Raw genomic sequence first — 21321 nt, forward strand, 5'->3', positions numbered from 1 at the left:
CCTGGGATCGGAGGGCGCGGCCTGCGGGGGCGGCCTGGGATCGGAGGGCGCGGCCTGCGGGGGCGGCCTGGGATCGGAGGGCGCGGCTTGCGGGAGCGGCCTGGCGTTGGAGGGGCGCGGTCTGCGAGCGCGGCCTGGGATTGGAGGACGCGTCCTGCGGGAGCGGCCTAGCCTCGGAGTGCTCGCCGGGAGCTGTAGTCCCCGGAGCCGGAAGTGGGGGTGGCCGGGATAGAAGCCGCAGCCCAGGCGGCAGTCCCTCCTGCTGCCGCCGCCCGGGTGTAGCGCATCACCCGGAGCCCACCGGCCGCAGGTGCCTCCTCCGGCCCCAGGGGGCCCCGGGAGCCCTGAAGGGCGAAGCGGCAGGGACGCCTCTCTTGGGCGAAGAGGCGGCCTCACCGCCCCGGATGCGGCCGGAGGGCGCGGGAATGGAGCTCGGAGGCGGCGAGGAGCGCCTGCCTGAGGAGAGCAGGTGGGCTGGGAGCCGCCGCGGAGTCGGGGCAGCGACAGGCGCCGGAGCCCCGGGAGGCTTGGGAGGGCGCGGGGTCACGGAGAGAAGGGCCGGGCGCGACGAGTCTTGAGGACGACGGCTGCGGAGGGCTTGTTTGGGAAGCATTTCGCAGAGGAGGGACGGGCGGGGCGGGGATGGGACGAAGGAACGGGCTTAGGGTGAGGAGGGTGGGTGGGATTTGCGGAGGGCAAGGGCAGCAGAGGAGGGTGAAGCTCAGATCCAAGACTGCTGGAGAGGAGGTGGCTGCTGAGAGACTGGGCGAAGAGGCCAGAGGGGTGCAGTGAGGTTTTACAGGCCAGAGTCTACAGATAGGGGCAGGGCAGCACCCTGACTGAAACTTGCCGTGACAGCAAGTGGGGCCAACGCGAAGAGGATGTAAGAATTCCTGGGAGCAGAGGTGAAGCGTTATGAGTGGCCTCGGAAGAAGCTTAGGCAGAGATGAGCATGGGGATGAAGGCGAGGAGAGCCTGGGGAGAAAGTGAGCGAGTGTCATGGCAGTGCGGTGGGGGCGGGGGCTGCTAATGAGACCAGAAACTCTGCACTTTGTCATTGCCGAATCCCTGTCAGAGAGTGGCAGGACCTCTGCGTCATTTCCTTTTCGTCTTCAAACCTGTCACTTCTTCCTCACAATGCAAACTAAGCAAGTTCACATTTATTTATATGGAACCATGTCAGAAAGCTCATACCTTCTAGAAATTGGGGGATTTAAAATATAAAAACTACTTTGGACCGGGTGCGGTGCCTCACACCTGTAATTCCAGCATCTTGGAGGAGGCTGAGGCGGGTCGCTTGAGTCCAGGAGTTTGAGACCAGCCTGGGTAACCTAGGGAGATCCCCGTCTCTACAAAAATACAAAAATTAGCTCGGCGTGGTGGTGCTCACCTGTGGTGCCAGCTACTCGGGAGGCTGAGGCGAGAGGATCACTTGAGTCCAATAAGTCGAGGCTGCATTGAGCCGAGATCGCACCACTGCACTCCAGCCTGGATGACAGAGGAAGACCCTGTCTTCAAAAAACAAAAAGCCAAAGAAACCCCGAACTACTTTGACTAAATGATGAATCGGAGTCTGTAGAGATGCCTTCCATATTTAGGGTTTGCTTCATTAATAACTCTGGTCTTAATCTTTTAAAGAGGCTGGAATGCTGACAGGCGAGAGCAGGAATGTGGCTTAAGGGAGTCATACTTGACATTTATTATTTTATTTTTTGAGACACAGTCTCACCCTGTCCCCCAGGCTGAGCGCAGTGCCGTGAACGCGGCTCACTGCAGCCTCCAACTCTTGGGCTCAAGCGATTATACTAGCTCAGCTTCCCAAGTAGCTGGGGATATAGGTGCCAGATACCACATCTGAATAATTTAAAAAACTTTTTTGTAGAGACAGGGTCTCACCATATTGCCCAGGCTGGTCTCTAACTCTTGGGCTCAAGCGATTCTCCCCCGCCACGTCGGCCTCCCAAAGTGCTGGAATTACAGGTATGAGCCACCAGGCCTGACCTCACTTGACATTTAGAAACAGTTTCAGATATAATGATGGTCTCAGGAGCAACTGGAATCCAAAAACTAGAAGCAGAATATTTACCTCTGAGAAAATATCAACAAGGGAAGATGTGTGAGATGTTCCTGGGTGAAGACTTGCTATTTTTAAGGGTGACTCTACTTTTATGTGCAAAGTGGCCTGTTGAACAAAACCTGGACTGACAGGATTTTGGGGCTCCTGCCTGAGATCTGAGAATGATTTGTGCTAAGTGAAACTGAACATCTTACTTCCCTTTTCCATGTTTCAGTTTCTGCTTTGCCTATTTGACTATTTATTCTTCGTGCAGATGTCTGTGACATGCTTCGTGTGAAAGGTCCCATGTAAATTCTAAACACGTTTTAGGATTATTTTGATTTCCCTCTACCACTTCATGTGAGGGAGGCTGGGTTAGTTATTTTTTTAATGTATGTAACAAACGCTATTTACCACATGCCAGGAATTGTTTTAAGGTATTAAGATATGAATACTGCGTTAACTTCTTTAATCCCTATAACTATTGTATGTGGTCGGTACTACTGTTATCGCTATGTCACAGATGAGAAAGCTGAGAAATGGACAGGGTAAGTAACTTGCCAAGGTTGTACAGCAAATCCCTGGCAGAACTGGATTAAAAAAACCCAGGCAGTTCGGCACCAGAGTCTGCGCTTTATTTTTTTTTCTTTTTTTAGAGACAGGGTCTCACTATGTTGCCTAGGCTGGTCTCAAACTCCTGAGCTCAAGATATTCTCCAGCCTCGGCCTCTCAAAGTGCTGAGGTTACAGGAATGAGCGACCATGCCGGCCCAAGAGACTGTACTTTTTTTTTTTTTTTTTTTTTTTGAGATAGAGTCTTGCTCTGTCGCCAAGGCTGGAGTGCAGTGGCACCGTCTTGGTTCACTACAACCTCTGCCTCCCGGGTTCAAACAATTCTCCTGCCTCAGCCTCCCAAGTAGCTGGGATTACAGGTGCCCGCCACCACGCCCAGCTAATTTTTTGTATTTTTAGTAGAGACGGGGTTTCGCCATATTGGCCAGGCTGGTCTCAAACTCCTGACCTCAGAGGATCTACCAGCCTCCGCCTCCCAAAATGCTGGGATTACAAGCGTGAACCACCGTGCCCGGCCTGAGTCTGTACTTTTAATACTCACCCTATGCTGCCTCTCACTATGCTAATAGTAACAACGGAAGTATAAGATAGTGAATAAATTTCACAGCATTCTGTGCCTGTCATTCAGGCCAGTAGGATAGCTCCTTTGCAGAATCTTTTCCCGTCTTTTATTCTTTTTATGATTGCCTCTTAACCAAAAAACTTTAATCAAAACTTAATTTTAGTAGTGGGGTTATCCTCACAAAGTCACTCCCGTCATTGTTATAGGCATACTGTGTTGGCGGCTGGTTAATTCAGAATGCGTTGTTTAATGAGGCTTCATGGTACTGATGGCCTCCTTAGCTCCAGATACACAACTGGTAAATACACATTCCTTGTGCCTATTAATTGAGGCTTTGTGACTGGGTTACTGCAAACATAACCTTTCTATGGCCAATGAAATACCCAGTTCAGAAACAGTCTTCTTGATGAGATAGCATCATTTTTATTTATTTATTTATTTATTTATTTATTTATTTATATATTTTAAAGATAGGGTCTCACTGTGTCACTCAGGCTGGAGTACAATAGTGCAATCATAGCTCACTGCAGCCTCAAACTCCTGGGCTCAGGTGATCTTCCCACCTCAGCCTCCTCAGTAGCTAGGACTACAGGTGTGTGCCACCACTCCCAGCTAATTTTTAATTTTTTCAGATTTTTTGTAGTGACAGAGTCTCACCATATTGCCTAGGCTAGTCTCAAACTCCTGGCCTCAAGGGATCTTGCTGCTTTGGCCTCCCAGAGCACTGGGATTACAAGCATGAGCCACTGTGCCCAGCCGGTAGTGTCATTTTAAAAATGAAGGATGAAACTTTTCAGTATATTTTCCTTAAGTAGTTGATATAATGAAATGTGAATAAGCTTTAAAGTCAGACCTGCATTTGAATCCTAGTTCACGGATTAATTTGGCTTAACTTGATCAAGTTACTTTACGTAACCTGCCTGAGTAGGAAGAATAATGCTTTCCTGCCTGAGAAGTTCTGAGGATTCAATAAAACAATGTGCATAAAGCTCCTGAGAGTCTGATACGTAGGAAGTAGGAAAAATGTCGAATCCACCCCTTGCTAGTTTTTTTGAAATAAGGCGAGTGTCTCCCCCACAAGTGACTGTTTGCAAGGGTATCACTTGTTCTTCCTCTTTCAGTGGCTCCTTCATCCGAGTTGAACGCATTGGGACCTAGAGTGTTGGCTTAGCTTCCCACTTCCCCCAGTAGTGTGCTTATGTGATGGGCTTCCCTATTGTTTTCCGTCTAGCTATCACTCCAGCCAGATGCTCTGGGGCTTAGGGATGATACTTCACTTTCCCTCCGTTTCCTAAATGCCAGTTATTTTGAGGTTGCCTGGTAAAACTACTACACTACGCTGGGCACGGTGGCTCATGCCTGTAATCCCAACACTTTGGGAGGCCAAGATGGGTGGATCACAAGGTCAGGAGATCGAGACCATCCTGGCTAACACGGTGAAACCCCGTCTCTACTAAAAATACAAAAAATTAGCCGGGCGTGGTGGCGGGCGCCTGTAGTCCCAGCTACTGGGGAGGTTGAGGCAGGAGAATGGCGTGAACCCGGGAGGCGGAGCTTGCAGTGAGCCGAGATCGCGCCACTGCACTCCAGCCTGGGAGACAGAGTGAGACTCGTCTCAAAAATACCCAAACTACTAGACTGGTAAACTGCTAAAGGAATGGTCTTTCTGGCATTGCTCTGTCTCCCTAGACCGCCTTGGCCATGCAGTGTACTGTCTCCCTAGACTGCCTTGGCCATGCAGTCTACTGCTGAGCTTGCAGTTCAGGTACACGCACTGCTCAGTGCTCCTGGCACCGTGATCCAGATACAGTCAGAATTCAAGGAGTAAGATCCATTTTAGCATCTCCAAACTAAGCTTATTCCACTGACCAAAACCTGCCCCTCCTCTGATCTCTGTTAATAGCATCTTCCACTCACTCAACAAGCCAGAGCGTCAGAGTGACATTTGACATTTCGCTCTTCTCTGTTTCCCATATCTAAGCAGTCACCAGGGTCTAAAATTCTGTTCCTGATTTTTCTTTTGAAGCCTTCTTTTTCTCTCCGTTTCCAAATATAATGGCTTATAGTACTAAAAAATCTAGGGTGTACTGTTGCTTCAGAAATGCCCAAATATGGGTGTTCAAATGAAGAATTTGTCTCTGTCTCTGGGCTCTGCTTCCAGGTGTGTTGTTTTCATTCTCAGGTAGACTCTTCTACAGGTTACCATAGCAACTCCAAGCTTAGCAATACCAGCAGCAAGAAAGATGCAGTCCCAGCAGCTCCAGCAAAAGCAAAAATCCCGGGGCTGACTCTTTTTGGACTGACTTGAGTTATGTTTCTGTTCTTGTGGTCAGGGTATGGGCTATTCTGCTTAGTCAGGCCTAAGTTATGTGCCCAACCCTGGATCCTAAGGGAGGGTGAGGTCTTGGAACCTCATGGACCAGAGTAAGTAGTAGAGAGGTGGTTCCTCTGTGGAAAATCAGGGTTCTCTGACCAAAATAAAGGGACAAATTCTGGGCAGATATGAAGTTTATTCACTGTAGACCCATATAATCTCTTCTTGGGGATTACCTCAGTAGCTTCTTAACTAATCTTCCAACCTGAATTTAGTCCCAATTCCAGATAGCCTCACCCTGCTACTCGTTTAATTTTTCAGAAACAAAGCTACTGTAATATTTTACTCAGGGATGTTCAGAGATTGGCTGGATTTGGTGGCTCATGCCTGTCATCCCAGCACTTTGGGAGGCTGAGGTGGGTGGGTCACCTGAGGTCAGGAGCTCAAGACCAGCCTGGTCAACATGGTAAAATGCTGTCTCTACTAAAAATACAAAAAATTAGCCAGATGTGGTTGTGCACGCCTGTAATCCCAGCTACTCAGGAGGCTAGGCAGGAGAATTGCTTGAACCTGGGAGGCGGAAGTTGCAGTGAGCCCAGGTGATGCCACTGCACTCCACCCTGGGCAACAGATCGAGACTGTCTCAAAAAACAGAACAAAACAAAAGCAGGGGCCGGGCGCGGTGGCTCACGCCTGTAATCCCAGCACTTTGGGAGGCTGACACAGGTGGATCACGAGGTCAGGAGATCAAGACTCATCCTGGCCAACATGGTGAAACCCCGTCTCTACTAAAAATACAAAAAAATTAGCCGGGCGTGGTGGCGGGCGCCTGTAGTCCCAGCTACTCGGGAGGCTGAGGCAGGAGAATGGCGTGAGCCCGGGAGGCAGAACTTGCAGTGAGCCGAGATCCTGCCGCTGCACTCCAGGCTGGGTGACAGAGCGAGACTCCGTCCCAAAAACAACAAACAAAACAAAACAAAAAAAACAAAAGCAATGTTCAGTGGTTTTCCCATTGAAAACAGAATATTTTCCATGTCAAAACTCCTCACCCTGGTATTGAATCTTTTTTTTTTTTTTTTGTTTGAGACGGAGTCTCGCTCTGTCGCCCAGGCCGGAAAGCAGTAGCACAGTCTCGGCTCACTGCAAGCTCCGCCTCCCGGGTTCACCCCATTCTCCTGACCTCGTGCTCCGCCCGCCTCGGCCTCCCAAAGTGCTGGAATTACAGGCGTGAGCCACCGCGCCCGGCCTGAATCTTTCTGTTAGTACTTAATGAAGTTTCCAATTACAAAACCATGGCACATTCACCCACTCTCACATCTTTCTCGCCGTTCTCATTCTTGCTTTTCTACACTCACTGCAATACCTCCCTCTTTGCCTGGAGAGCTCTTAGTCGTCCCTTAAATGACGCTCCTTTAGAAGGCACCCCTCTCTGTTAGAGCACATCTGACATCTCCCTTCATAGCATGGTTATATAAGTGTCCATTTCCCCCATTACGTTCTGAATTCTCTGACAGATGGGACTCTTCCTCTTTAACCGCTATAACGCTTCTTTAAGCACCAGTGCCTAGCCCAGTGCCTGACATGTAGTTGGTGTTCAGTGAATATTTGTTTGAGGAATGAAGACATTAACGTTCTGGTCGTCTCTCTTACAGATGGGCAGATGCTAGTGGAACTGTTGTCATTGGAAGTGCCACTTTCTTCGCATTTCTCCTATTCATTTTCACTTTTTCACGTTTTTATATTTCCTGTTTTCTTTCTTTCCCGTCCCTCTTTGATTATTCTAGGGGTTAACAGTTTACATAGAGCTAGTAGCAAAGCAGGATGATCACATGATTTTAAAGCAAACTAGCAATTGCTAGTTCGATTTTTAGTACAAAAATTACAGAAACATACCCTTGAAGCTTTTGGGGAAGCTGCTGTTGTCAGAACCCAGGAGGGGACTGCAAGGACTCTAAGCCTGAAGCTTTTCCTCTCCCCACAGCTGTTTTTGTTTTTTGAAGGGTTCTCACATTGTTGCCCAGGCTAGACTTGAACTTTTGAGGTCAGGCAATCCTCCTGCCTCAGCCTCCTGAGGAGCTGGGACTACAGGCATGTGCCGCTGTGCCCAGCATAGGTCAGGCAGTCCTCCTGCTTCAGCCTCCTGAGGAGCTGGGACTACAGGCATGTGCCGCTGTGCCCAGCATAGGTCAGGCAGTCCTCCTGCTTCAGCCTCCTGAGGAGCTGGGACTACAGGCATGTGCCGCTGTGCCCAGCGTGCCTTTTACCTTTAAATCATCTAACTGAAACTGAAAAGACGGAAACACTTTGTCTTTCCTCCCGTGCCATTGCTATTAAAGTGGTGTTGTGTGCCTGCTTTACCTTGTTTGTAAAGCATTCTGCTACCTAGACAGTATAACATGAGCCTGGTGAAGTAATAAGATTGTCTTTCTTATATGTCTCATGAAATCAGCCTTATTGTGCCGCAGTAACACCTTGACAGTTTCTTCCATTCCGTCAAGCAGATTTAAGTCTTTACCATATAAAAGTCATATCCAGTATTTGAGGAAGTCCTTCCTAGCTTTCCTACTTCAGTGAGAGGACCAACAGCATCAACAGGGCCTTGCAATCCGTGCTTACCCGCAGACCTGACCTTGGCTTAAACGCAGTGGAGATACTGTTTGGATGTGGAACACTGTAACCAAACTTCATTATGCTGCAGACTGTCCAATCCTTTACAATTTTTGGCAGAATTTTCTTTTTAAGCAGAATGGGTAAGAAGGCTTTATTCTAGGTACCCTTCCTGATTTTGTTGGATTTATTAGATTTATGCAATGGAAGTTCACAGGGGGAAAATGACAGAGAAAAGAGAATATTATTCTCTGCTCTATGATAATGCTTCCCCTCGATTGTCAGTTACACCCTCCTCTGTGAAGCAATTGTTGTCTCCATTTTACAGTGAGGGAATTGAAGCTTCAAGAGTTTAAATGGCTTGGTCAAGAATGTGGATCTAGGCCAGGTGAGGTGGCTCACACCTGTAATCCCAGCACTTTGGGAGGCTGAGGCAGGCAGATCACTTGAAGTCAAGAGTTCGAGACCAGCCTGGCCAACATGGTGAAACCCCATTTCTACTAAAAATACAAAAATTAGCTGGGCATGGTGTAAGGCACCTGTAATCTCAGCTACTTGGGAGGCTGAGGCAGGAGAATCAATTTGAACCCGGGAGGTGGAGGTTGCAGTGAGCTGAGATCGCACCACTGCCCTCCAGCCTGCGCGACAGAGTAAAACTCAGTCTCAAAAAAAAAAAAAAAAAAAAAATAGAATGTGCATCTAGTTTGTGAGCAGCTAAGATTCAAATTCAAATTCAGTTTGAATGACTGTGGTGTCTATTTTCTTTCTACTGGGTGACATTTTCTTCCTGCTTATTAAAATACAAAAGATCTGTAATCCCAGCACTTTGGGAGGCTGAGGCGGGCGGATCATGAGGTCAGGAGTTTGAGACCAGCTTGACCAACATGGTGAAACCCCGTCTCTACTAAAAAATACAAAAATTAGCTGGGTGTGGTGGTGGGTGCCTGTAATCCCCAGCTACTCAGGAGGCTGAGGCAGGAGAATCGCTTGAACCCAGGAGGCAGAGGTTGCAGTGAGCCAAGATCGCACCACTGCCCTCCAGCCTGGGTGACAGAGCGAGACTCTGTCTCAGAAATAAAATAGGCCGGATGCAGTGGCTCACACCTGTAATCCCAGCACTTTGGGAGGTCGAGGCGGGTGGATCACGAGGTCAGGAGATCGAGACCATCCTGGCTAACACGGTGAAACCCTGTCTCTACTAAAAATACAAAAAATTAGCCAGGCGTGGTGGCGGGCACCTGTAGTCCCAGCTACCCGGGAGGCTGAGGCAGGAGAATGGTGTGAACCCAGGAGGCGGAGCTTGCAGTGAACCGAGATCACGCCACTGCACTCCAGCCTGGGCGACAGAGCGAGACTCCATCTCAAAAAATAAAAATAAAAATAAAAAATAAAATAAAGTAAAATACAAAAGAAATAGAAGATACATAGTCCCTTTCCTTCAGGAAACAAGCTATATAATATTAAACAACAGTCTTAAAGTATTTTTAGAAGGAATGGTATAGCGACATCATATGCTTTTGGAGTTCTAATAAAGGAGCTATAGTGGGTCAGATTATTTAGAACCTTTTGAGAGAAAGTTGAATTAGAGCTGGACCTGAGTCCCTGAATGGGGTGAGAACAGGCGTTCCAGGTGGAGAGCTCTGCATGAATAAGATCATGGCAGTAGAGTGAGGTTGGCACGTTTGTAATAGTGTGTGATGAGGTCCCTGTACCTAACCTGAGGAGTACTGGGCAGCAAAGTTGGTATTTAGATTGGGGCCAATGATGGAGAATTTTTCACCTCCATGCTAAGGAGTTTGTTGGTGGTTAGGTTTCTGACATAAGGGATTTTTCGTCCGTGAGTTAAATCCACTGATTGTTGAAATTCAATGCATTTGATGTTACTCAGGTGTTAAATAGGTGTCGAATTACAAAGCATACCTACAGGTACTGCTTATTCCCTCCTGTACATTAAGATTCTCCTTTGGCTGCGTGCAGTGGCTCACGTCTGTAATCCTAGCACTTTAGGAGGCCGAGGCAGATGGTTGCTTGAGCCCAAGAGTTTGAGACCAATCTCAGTAACATAGTAAGACTCTGGTCTCTACAAAAAAAAAAAAAAAAAAAAAAAATTCTCCTGTCAGCCATGAAATGTATGGGACTGGCCGATGGTTACATTCTCCCAGGTGCCCCAGAGCTGAGAGACTATATAAGAGAGTCAAGTATGTTTTTCCTATAAGCATGTTATTTATTTAAAGCATATTATTTATGTAAAAAGGAGCACATTCAACTACACAGCCTGCAAGTTAAATACTAGATAATTAAAAACAGCAAATATATGGCCAGATAAGAAGAAACATTAAACACACATGTGATAGTCTCTCGCTACCTCAGTGTTACCAATAATTATTTCACTTAATTATATTTTTTTCTACCTGAAGGAGGAACCCATTACTTCTTTCCAGGAAGTACTTTCTGGCATTAAAAGTCCCAGGGACACTTGCCTGACCACAGTCTTCCAACTTCGAAGCCCTTGATACTGAGTATTTTAAAAATCCTTTATGGTACTTTCCAGCTTCTGGTTTGTTCAGATTATTGATCCTTTTTTTGTGGGGAGGGATTTTTTTAGTTTTTTTTGTAGAGACGGGATTTTGCATGTTGCCCAGGCTGGTCTTGAACTCCTGAGCTCAAGCAATGCACCTGCCTCAGCCTCCCAAAGTGCTGGGATTACAGGCATGAGCCACCACACCCAGTCTACTGATCCTTTATTAATTGCTAGTCTCAGGAAAGCCCTAAACAATTCTGCTCTTCTCTACAGTTCCCCCATATTACTAAAGGTAACCACTATTAACGTATTATTTCTTTTCATATTTTTATGTTGAGATCGTAAATCTAATTTTACATTCTGCTTTTTATACTTTAATATGCTATAATTAGCTTTAGAAACTTTTTGGTCAAAAGTTTTCATTCTTCATGGTATTCCATCATGTGGATGTCACATCTTTCTTCCTCCACTTTGGGGATCAAATCATTACCTGACTTGGGACAACCTGACTTTCAGCTGTGATCCATGGGCCTGTCCCAGATAAAGAGCTCACTGTGGAAGGGACATGCCAGTAAGCTGAAGCTGTTTCCTTTACCACTAAAAAGAGTATTTGGGGATTGAAGATAGACCAGTATCTATTTCTTACCTTGAATCACACTTTGCAATTGCATAGTACTTTCACTTATTTACTATTTATTATATATTTCATATATATCACATATAAGATACTCACATGTCATATATTTTTAGTGATTATGTTTTAGGTATGTATTAGTTATATAGTGTAATACTTTACAGAGTTTTGTAGCTTTTTACTTTAATCTTGAGTGTTACTTATTATAACATACTTATTATAACGTGGTGAGCTTAAGACTGAGTTGGCATCTAGGAAAACTGTTTTTCCCCAGATATACTTATTTGGGTCACTTAAGCAATTTCTGTTCCTCTTTAAAGGAGGGATGTGGTCAAGATCCTCCCAAAAGAAGGTAGTTGGGATTTTATTCTGAGATTGGCTTCGTTGTGAGTTGATGAAAATTATTTATGTAGGGATAGGTTATACTCTCCCTTGCCACTTAGGCCGCCCCCCAGGTTCAAGCAGTTCTCCTGCCTCAGCCTCCCGAGTAGCTGGGATTACAGGCATGTGCCACCACGCCTGGCTAATTTTTATATTTTTTTAGTAGAGAACGGGGTTTTTCCATGTTGGTCAGGTTGGTCTCGAACTCCTGACCTCAGGTGATCTGCCCGCCTCAGCCCCTCAAAGTGCTGGGATTACAGGCGTGAGCCACTGCACCTGGCTGGGAAAGGATATTTTATTTCTCCATTGTGATCTGTTTACTTGCATCTAAGATTCAGGCATAATGGTTTAATCAAACCAGTGTGTATGAGCTTCAGTTGAATTTAGTATTTCAACTCTCTGATATTGATAATTATATCATTAGGATAAACGATCCTAAAAAGATGAAGACACTAAAGAGATAGGCAATATAAAAATATGTAAAATGGGACTTCAAAAATTCCAGATTTGGGGAGGAATGGAGTTAAAGTATAGGTTTTGTTTGTTTCTTCCTTTTCCTGTCTTTATGATCAAACTTAAGTCACTGTCAGTTTAAAATAACTTTTTATGGGCCTGGCATGGTGGCTCACACCTGTAATCCCAGCACTTTGGGAGGCTGAGGTGGGCAGGTCACTTGAGGTCAAGAGTTTGAGACTGGCCTGGCCAACATAGTGAAACCCCGTCTCTACTAAAAATACAAATATTAGCTGGGTGTGGTGGCAGGTGCCTGTAACTCTAATTCCAACTACTCAGGAGGCTGAGGCACGAGAATCGGGTGAACCCAGGAGATGGTGGTTGCCGTGAGCCGAGATCATGCTACTGCAGTCCTGCCTGGGTGAGAGTGAGACTATGTCTCAAGAAAAAAAAGAAAATTAAAAATAATTAAAATAACTTTTTATAACTACAAAATGTGTTTTGTAAGCCTCATGCTGACTACAAAGCAAAAACCTATGACACAGCAAAATTGAAAAGCAAGGAATCAAAGCACACTACTAGAGAAAATCAAGTGCCACAACAGAAGACAGTAACGGAAAGAAAGGAACTGTAAAAAAACTAGAAAACAAGTAACAGACCTTACTTATCGATAATTACCTTAAATGTAAATGGGTTAAATTCTCCAAATAAAAGACAGTGACTCAATGAATTTTTAAAAACCTTCCAAATAAGCCCCAACCATATGCTGCTTCCAAGAATCTCACTTCACATGTGAGGACATACATAGACTTAAAGGAATGGAAAAAGATGCTCTATGCAAATGGAAACCAAAAGACAGCAGGAGTAGCTATACTTATATCAGAGAAAATAGACTTCAAATCCAAAGTTGTGAAAAGAGTCAATGTCATTATGTAATGATAAAGAGTCAATTCAGCAAAAGGATATAACAGTTGTGTGTGTGTGTGTGTGTGTGTGTGTGTGTGTGTGTGTTTGTGGTGTTTATATATTAAGGTGCTCCCATGTTGGATGCCTGTATATATGCATGCATGCATCCAACATGGGAGCACCTTAAATATATAAAGTGAATATTAGTAGACCTAGATGGGGAGAGAAAGTCTGATACAGTAACAGTAGAAAACTCTGATACCCCACTTTCAGCAATGGACAGATCATGCAGACAGAAAATCAACAAAGAAACAGCAGTGTTAAACTATATCCTAGACTAAATGGACCTAACAGACATCTACAGAAGATTCTACTCAATAGCTGCAGGATACACATTCTTCTCAGCAGCACATGGAACCATCTCCAGGATATATGATATCATATGGTAGGCCACAAAACAGGTCTCAACAAACTTTTAAAAACTGAAATCATACCAAGTATTTTTTCTTTTTTCTTTCTTTTTTTTTTTTGAAATGGGGTCTCACTCTGTCACCCAGGCTGGAGTGCAGTGGTGCAATCCCAGCTCCACCTTTGCCTCCTGGGTTCAAGCAATTCTCCTGCCTCAGCCTCCTGTGTAGCTGGGATTACATGCACGCACCACCACACCTGGCTAATTTTTTTTTTGTATTTTTAGTAGAGATGGGGTTTCGCCATGTTGACCAGGCTGGTCTTGACCTCCTGACCTCAAGTGATCCGCCCACCTCGGCCTCCCAAAGTGCTGGGATTACAGGCATGAGCCACCGCACCCGGCCATTCAAGTATCTTTTGTGACTAAGTGCAATACAACTAGAAATCAATAACAAGAACAACTTAGGAAACTATACAAATATGTGGAAATTAAACAACATGCTCCTGAACAACCAGTTGGTCAATGAAGAATTAAGAAGGAATTAGAAAATTTATTGAGACAAATGACAGTGGAAACACAACATACCAAAAACAGTGGGATACTGCAAAAGTAGTACTAAGAGGGAAGAAAATAGCAATTAACATCTACATCAAAAAGCAGAAAGATCTCAACCTAATGTTGCACCTCAAGAAACTAGAAAACCAGGACAAACCAAACCCAGAATTAGTAGAAGGAAAGAAATAATAAAGATCAGAGCAGAAATAAATGAAATAGAGAATGAAAAAATATATATATAAAAGATTAACAAAAGAGTTGTTTGTTTCAGAAGATAAAATTAACAAACCTTTAGCTAGACCAAGGGGGAAAAAAGACTCAATAAAATCAGAGAGAAAAAGGAGACATTGCAACTGACAGCACAGAACTATGAAGAATCACTAGAGGCTGTTATGGGTAACTGTGCTAACAAATTGGAAAACCTAGAAGAAATGAAGAAATTTGTGGACACATACAGCTTACCGATACTGAATCATGACAAAACAGAAAATCTGGACACACCAATAATGAGTAATGAGATGGAATCGGTAATGAGTCTCCTATCAAAGAGAAGCCCAGGGCCCGATGTCGTCACTGCCGAATTCTACCACACCTTCAAGGAAGAACTAATACCAGTTCTTCCCAAATTATTCCACAAAATCGAAGGAGAGAGAATTCCTCCAAACTCATTCTACAAGGCCAACATTATCCTGATACCAAAGCTACAGAGGGGCACAAGAGGAAAAATACAGGCTAGTACCCCCGATGAGTATAGCTACAGAAATCTTTCACAAAATACTAGCAAACCAAATCTAATCGCTGCACATTAAAAAAAAAAATCAGAAGATAGCCGGTGTCGGTGAGGATGGGGAGAAAAGGGAACCCTTACATGCTGCTGGTGGGAATGTAAGTTAGTACAGCCATTATGCGACACAGTCTGGAGGTTCCTCCAAAAGTTAAAAATAGAACTACTGTGTGATCAAGCAATCCCAATACTGAGTATATATCCAGGGGAAACGCAATCGGTGTATCAAAGCGATACCTGCACTCCTCTATTTATTGCAGTGCTATTCATGATAGCCAAGGTATGAAATCAACTTAAATGTCCATCAACAGCCAGGCGCGGTGGCTCACGCCTGTAATCCCAGCACTTTGGGAGGCCGAGGTGCACAGATCACGTGAGGCCAGGAGTTTGAGACCAGTCTGGCCATCATGGAGAAACCCCGTCTAACTAAAAATACAAAAATTAGCCAGACATGGTAGCCTGCACCTGTAGTCCCAGCTACACGGGAGGCTGAGGCAGGAGAATCACTTGAACCTGGGAGGCAGAGGTTGCAGTGAGCCAAGATTATGCCACTGCACTCCAGCCTGGGCGACAGAGTGAGACTCTGTCTTAAAAAAAAAAAATGTCCATCAACAGATTAATGGCTAAAGATAATGGGATGTGTATACACTATGGAATACACTTCAACCTTAATTCTTTCAGTTTTGGCAACATGGGTGAACCTGGAGGATGTTACATTAAGGGCAGTAAGCCAGGCACAGAAAGACAGCTGTCACATGCTATTACTCGGTAATCTAAAAAGTTGTTCTCATGGAGGTAGAGAGTGGAATAGTGGTTGCCAAAGGATGAGGAGGGTAGGAGGGAGAAGGGCATGGAGAGAGATCAGTCAACAGGTACATGGTTGTAGTTAGGCAGGAGGAGTACGTTCTGGTGCTCTGTTGCACAGTAAGGTGGGAGAAGGGCATGGAGAGAGAGCGGTCAACAGGGCCAAGGGGACAGACAGTTAGACAGAAGGAGTACGTTCTGGTGCACAGTAAGATGACGAGGGTTAACAGCAGTGTATGGTGTAGTTCAGAATAGCTGGAAGAGAGGTTTTTGAATGTTCTCATCACAGGGAAATGATAAATATTTAAGGTGATGGATATGCTAATTATTGTGATCAATGCACAATGTATCCATTGTATACTATCAATATGTATAATTATGTATCAATCAAAATTTTTTAAAAAGGTGACACTAAATACGGTAGCTATGTAGATCAAATTTTTACAGAAGTTTTCTTCTACATGAGCAGATACCAAATATAGATTGTTTGGCGTATCTTAGAATAAAAGCCACATTCTTTTGTAGCTTTGGCACCTTAGGGATACTTCACTGTGAGGAAGGGAAATTCTTCAGCTTTGTCCAGAGGAAATTATAGGTAGATCTGAATGCTCAAAGTTTCTAAGATGTCAGTGCTCTTTGTGTAATTTTGGAATCAAAGCCCTAGGATGATAGAGTACTTAATGTTTGCTTTTGGGATTTATCATGTTCTTTTTTTTTTTTTCTTTTTTTTTTGAGACAATCTCACACTTGTTGCCCAGGCTGGAGTGCAATGGCGTGATCTCAGCTCACTGCACCCTCCACTTCCCAGGTTCAAGCGATTCTCCTGTCTCAGTCTCCCGAGTAGCTGGGATTACAGGCATGTGCCACCACGCCTGGCTAATTTTTGTATTTTTTGGTAGAGATGGGTTTTCACCATGTTGGCCAGGCTGGTTTCCAACTCCTGACCTCAGGTGATCCACCGACCTCAGGTGATCCACCCGCCTCAGCCTCCCAAATTGCTGGGATTACAGGTGTGAGCCACTGCGTCCAGCCCCATGATGTTCTTTAACAGTTAACCTTGTAAGATCAGTACAGAATGAATCAGAACACAGGTATGCAGAGTCACGTCATGAGTCAGACTGATTCTCAGGCCTGTGAGACCAGATTGTAACCTGCTGGCACATGTGAAAACTGTGTCACTAAGAAATCAGAGGCTAGTTTGCTCTGAGGAAGAGGCATAGGATATGCAGAGTCACTGGGCAAAAGTTGGCAGTCCATTGGCCTCTGCGATGGCCGTTTCTTACAGTATAATCATAAATGACATTTTAGTGACCGCCTTAGTCCTACAGTTTCTGTCCTTCATGATGCTGTAGTTAGCGCTTGGAAATATAGGAAATAAGAAGCTGTTTTTGGCCTTTTTTGTTTGGCAAAAGATGTCTGGTTCTGTGTGGATGCCTTCATCTTTTTGTATATTGTGCAGGTACTGTCATTGTTAAGAAATGGATCTTAGGCTGAGTGCAGTGGATTACATCTGTAATCCCAGCTCTTTGGGAGGCCGAGGTGGGAGGATCACTTGAGGCCAGGAGTTGGGCAGCATAGTGAGACCCCATCTCTACAAAAAATTTAAAAATTATCTGGGTGTGTTGGTGCACATCTGTAGTTCCCAGCTACTCGGGAAGTTGAGGTGGGAGGATCACCTCTACCTGGGAGGTTGAGGCTACAGTGAGCTGTGATCATGCCACCACACTTCAGCCTGGGTGACAGAGTTAAGTGTCTCAAAAAATAAAAATGGATCTGAATGGGTTATACCCCTATAAAGTTAGGGTTATAAGCTACTTATGTGAGGATTGAGTGAGATAGTAGATGAAAATCCCTTTACAAAGCATAATGTACCATTTGAATGTGAGGGTTTTTGCTTTTTGTTTTTTGTCTTTAAATTAGTATCGTTCACAACTTTAATTCTCTCAGAGTCGAGTTTTGCGCCCAAGTGAAAATTAAGAGGGGAGAGAATGTTAGGATGTGGGGCAGGAGGCTCCTCGGCTTAGACTTTCTTTGATATGATCAGGATCAAGTACAGCAAAGGTAACTAACCATTGGTGTAACTGATGCCCTTGCAGGAGGGAGCACTGGCAGTTGCTGGGTAATTTGAAGACGACGGTGGAGGGTTTGGTATCAACCAACAGCCCCAACGTCTGGTCTAAGTATGGTGGCTTGGAGCGGCTTTGCAGGGACATGCAGAGCATCCTCTATCACGGGCTTATCCGTGACCAGGTACGCAGAACTCCTTTTTTTGCCAGATTGGCTGACTCGCTTGTTGAAAAGAAACAGTCGCATTGGCAGGGAGGAGATGAAGGCCACTGGTCTGTGGACTCCTGAGAGCAGCTGTGACTTAATTCATTTTTTTAATATACAGAACATTTCACATCGTGTCTGATGGACCATAGATGTTGATGGAATGAATAAATCACTGGGTAGGACAGCAAATCAGCAACAAAAGATTAGGTCAACTTAAAACTTTCCTATTGTTGCTGTAACAAGTAACTACAAACTTAATGGCTTAAAACAACACAGATTTATCATCTTAACAGTTCTTGAGATCGAAGTCCAAAATGAGTTTCACAGGGCTGAAACCAAGGTGTCTGCAGGGCCACACACCCTCTGGACGCTCCACAGAGAATCTACTTCCTTGCCTTTTCCAGCTTCTCTAGGTTTCCTGCATTCTTTGGCTCTTGGCCACTTCCTCCATCTTGAGAGCCAACAGCATAGCACCTTCAAATCTCTCTCTGCCCCCCCCCCCCCCGCTTTTTTTTTTTTTGAGACGGAGTCTCGCTGTCACCCAGGCTGGAGTGCAGTGGTGCGATCTTGGCTCACTGCAAGCACTGCCTCCCGGGTTCACACCATTCTCCTGGCTCAGCCTCCCGAGTAGCTGGGACTACAGGCGCCTGCCACCAGGCCCGGCTAATTTTTTCTATTTTTTAGTAGAGATGGGGTTTCACCGTGTTAGCCAGGATGGTCTCAGTGGTCTCAATCTCCTGACCTTGTGATCTGCCCACCTTGGCCTCCCAAAGTGCTGGGATTACAGGCGTGAGCCACCGCACCCAGCTTTCTGCCCCCTTTGTTTGTTTGTTTGTGTTTTGAGACGGGGTCTCGCTCTGTCACCCAGGCTGGAATGCAATGACAAAATCATGGCTCGCTGCAGCCTCGACCTCCCGGGTTCAAGCAATCCTTCCACCTCAGCCTCCCAAGTAGCTAGGGCTACGGGCACACGCAACCACACCTGGCTAATTTTTGTGTTTTTTGTAGAGACAGGATTTCACCATGTTGCCCAGGCTGGTATTGAATTCCTGGTCTCAAGTGACCCTCCTGCCTTAGCCTCCCAAAGTGCTGAGATTATAGACAGGAGCCACCGTGCCCAGCCCTCTCTGCTTTCACATCCCTTTCTCTCCTTATGGACCATTCCTGCCTCCCCTCCTCCTTATGACCTTTCCTACCTCCCTCTTAAGGACTCTTACAATTATACTGGGCCCACATGGACAATCCAGTATAATCGCCCATCTCAAAATCCTTAATTTAATCACACCTGCAAAGTCACTTTTGTCATAAAAGGCAACATTCCCAGGTTCTAGGAATTAGAATGTAGACATCTTGGAGGACCAGTCTTAGCCAACCACAGCCAGTAAGCTTTTTCTTCTGAATCTTAGTTTTGGTTTTAAAACCATGCTGGTTTTTTTCAGAAGTAGGTAGGATAAAGGAAGAAAAACAGCTAAGGCAAAAATATGTTCACTTATTTCTGACTTTCATGCATGAAATGTTTCTACAGAATGAGAAGGTGGCCAGGCACAGTGGCTCACGCCTGTAATCCCAGCACTTTGGTAGACCAAGTGGGGCAGATCACTTGAGATCAGTTTAAGACCAGCCTGGCCAACATGGTGAAACTCTGTGTCTACTAAAATTACAAAAATTAGCTGGGCGTGGTGGCGCGCACCTGTAATCCCAGCTACTCAGGTGGCTGAGGCAGGAGAATCTCTTGAACCCGGGAGGTGGAGGCTGCAGTGAGCCGAGACCGCGCCACCGCGCTCCAGCCTGAGCGACAGGGTGAGACTCTATCTCACAACAACAAAAGAGTGAAAAGATGAAACTCCATGTGCTCAGTTACATTAAAAGTACTTCCCTGTGGGAAATCCTTTTGTCTAGAAGCCAGTGTGTTCTAATGATAATTAATTGCTTAGGCTTGATAAGATTCGTGTAATTAGAATCAACGTCTCTTTCCTGAGACAAAATAATCAGCTCTTCCTGTGATTCTTTTTGAATTAGAATTTTCATCTTGTTCCCTAAATTTAGACTTTTGTTATTACTATCTTTACTTCAAATTAATAATGGGAAGAAAGAATTAATGTGCTTTTTTTGTAAGGATAGTGAGACTTTATCCTCAAAGTATCTGTGAAAACTAGCAGGCATAAAAGTGACTAGGGAAAAGAAGAGTTAGTAGTTAACTCATGTTAACTACGACACGAGTAGTTAATAGGTACTGTGGCTCAGGGTAGAGCCAGACTGCCTGGATTCAGTTTTCAGCTCCTTCATGTGTTAGCTGTGTAACCTTGGGCAAAATACTTAACCTCTTTGTGCCTTAGTTTCCTCACCAGTGAAATGAGGTAGCATCTGTCTACCTCTAGGGTTGGTGTGGTATGTAAAGCATTCAGAGAATAGGAAGAGCTCTCCTAGTATGTGCTATGATGAGGAGGAAGAGGAGGAGGACACAATGACTCATTAAATTTTCCTCCTAGCATCCTAGGACAATCCAAGAACTATTTATAAAATATTGTCATATTTAGAATACCCTTTGAGTCTTACTTTATAGATACCTTGTTGATGCTTATGAATGGTAGTTTGATTGTAGCTTAAATTTTTAAAATATAAACTTTATTGATGTTGAGTTTCTTTTTCTTTTTTTTTTTTTCGAGATAGAGTTTCGCTCTTGTTGCCCAGGCTGTGGTGCAATGGCACGATCTCGGCTCACCACAGCCTCTGCCTCCCGGGTTCAAGCGATTCTCCTGCCTCAGCCTCCCAAGTAGCTGGGATTACAGTCATGCACCACCACGCCCAGCCAATTTTGTATTTTTAGTAGAGATAGGGTTTCTCCATGTTGGTCAGGCTGGTCTCGAACTCCTGACCTCAGGTGATCCGCCTGCCTCGACCTCCCAAAGTGCTGGGATGACAGGCGTGAGCCACTGCGCCTGGCCGAGTTTCTTTTTCTTTATATCCTCAAAAACTCTATAATCAGCTTTGAGTTTTGAAATGAGTAGAATCCAATAATACTTAAAGGTTTCTGCTTTCTCTTTGGCAGTTACTCCATTTGCAGTGTTTTAAATACATTTTGGTTCTGGATAAAGTTGTCAAGTGAGTCACTGGGGTTTAGTATCCTCCTATTTAAAAAAAAAATCAGACCTCACAAATACAGGCATAATTGTGTGTTCTCGCTCACGTCCTCCCCTGTCAGGGCCTAGTGTAACTACCTGGAACTCTAAGCTCATCTTTCTTTTTTATCAGAATTTATTCTCAGCCAGCAATCACATTGGAAAAGAGCTAATCAACTAATTGGTATTAAAGTATGTATACTTGGCTGGGCGTGGTGGTTCATGCCTATAATTCTAGCACTTTGGGAAGTTGAGGCAGGAAGATCACTAGAAATTTGAGGCCAGGAATACAAGACCAGCCTGGGCAACACAGCAAGATCCCTATCTCTGTAAAAAATTTTAAAAATTAGCCAGCCATGGTGGTGCATGC

General features: G+C 44.9%; 1 protein-coding gene across 6 annotated transcripts in view; it reads left to right on the forward strand.

The window, feature by feature from the left end:
* The window catches only part of RUBCN (rubicon autophagy regulator), a 74807-nt gene that overhangs the window by 12992 nt on the left and 40494 nt on the right, over window positions 1-21321 (forward strand). For 2 of the 6 annotated variants that reach the window (XM_019023384.4, XM_019023385.4), the window contains exons 1-2: window positions 142-469; window positions 17655-17808. The exons of 1 other annotated variant lie outside the window; for it this stretch is intronic. In XM_019023384.4, the coding sequence (XP_018878929.3) occupies window positions 405-469; window positions 17655-17808 (219 nt within the window). In that variant the 5' untranslated portion in view covers window positions 142-404. Of the gene's footprint in view, window positions 1-141; window positions 470-17654; window positions 17809-21321 lie in introns of those variants that run through there. 3 more of the 6 variants (XM_019023382.4, XM_019023383.4, XM_063704547.1) reach the window with 3 other exon arrangements.

This window comes from Gorilla gorilla, chromosome 2 (genome assembly GCF_029281585.2).
Source record: "Gorilla gorilla gorilla isolate KB3781 chromosome 2, NHGRI_mGorGor1-v2.1_pri, whole genome shotgun sequence".
Lineage (NCBI taxonomy): Eukaryota > Metazoa > Chordata > Mammalia > Primates > Hominidae > Gorilla > Gorilla gorilla.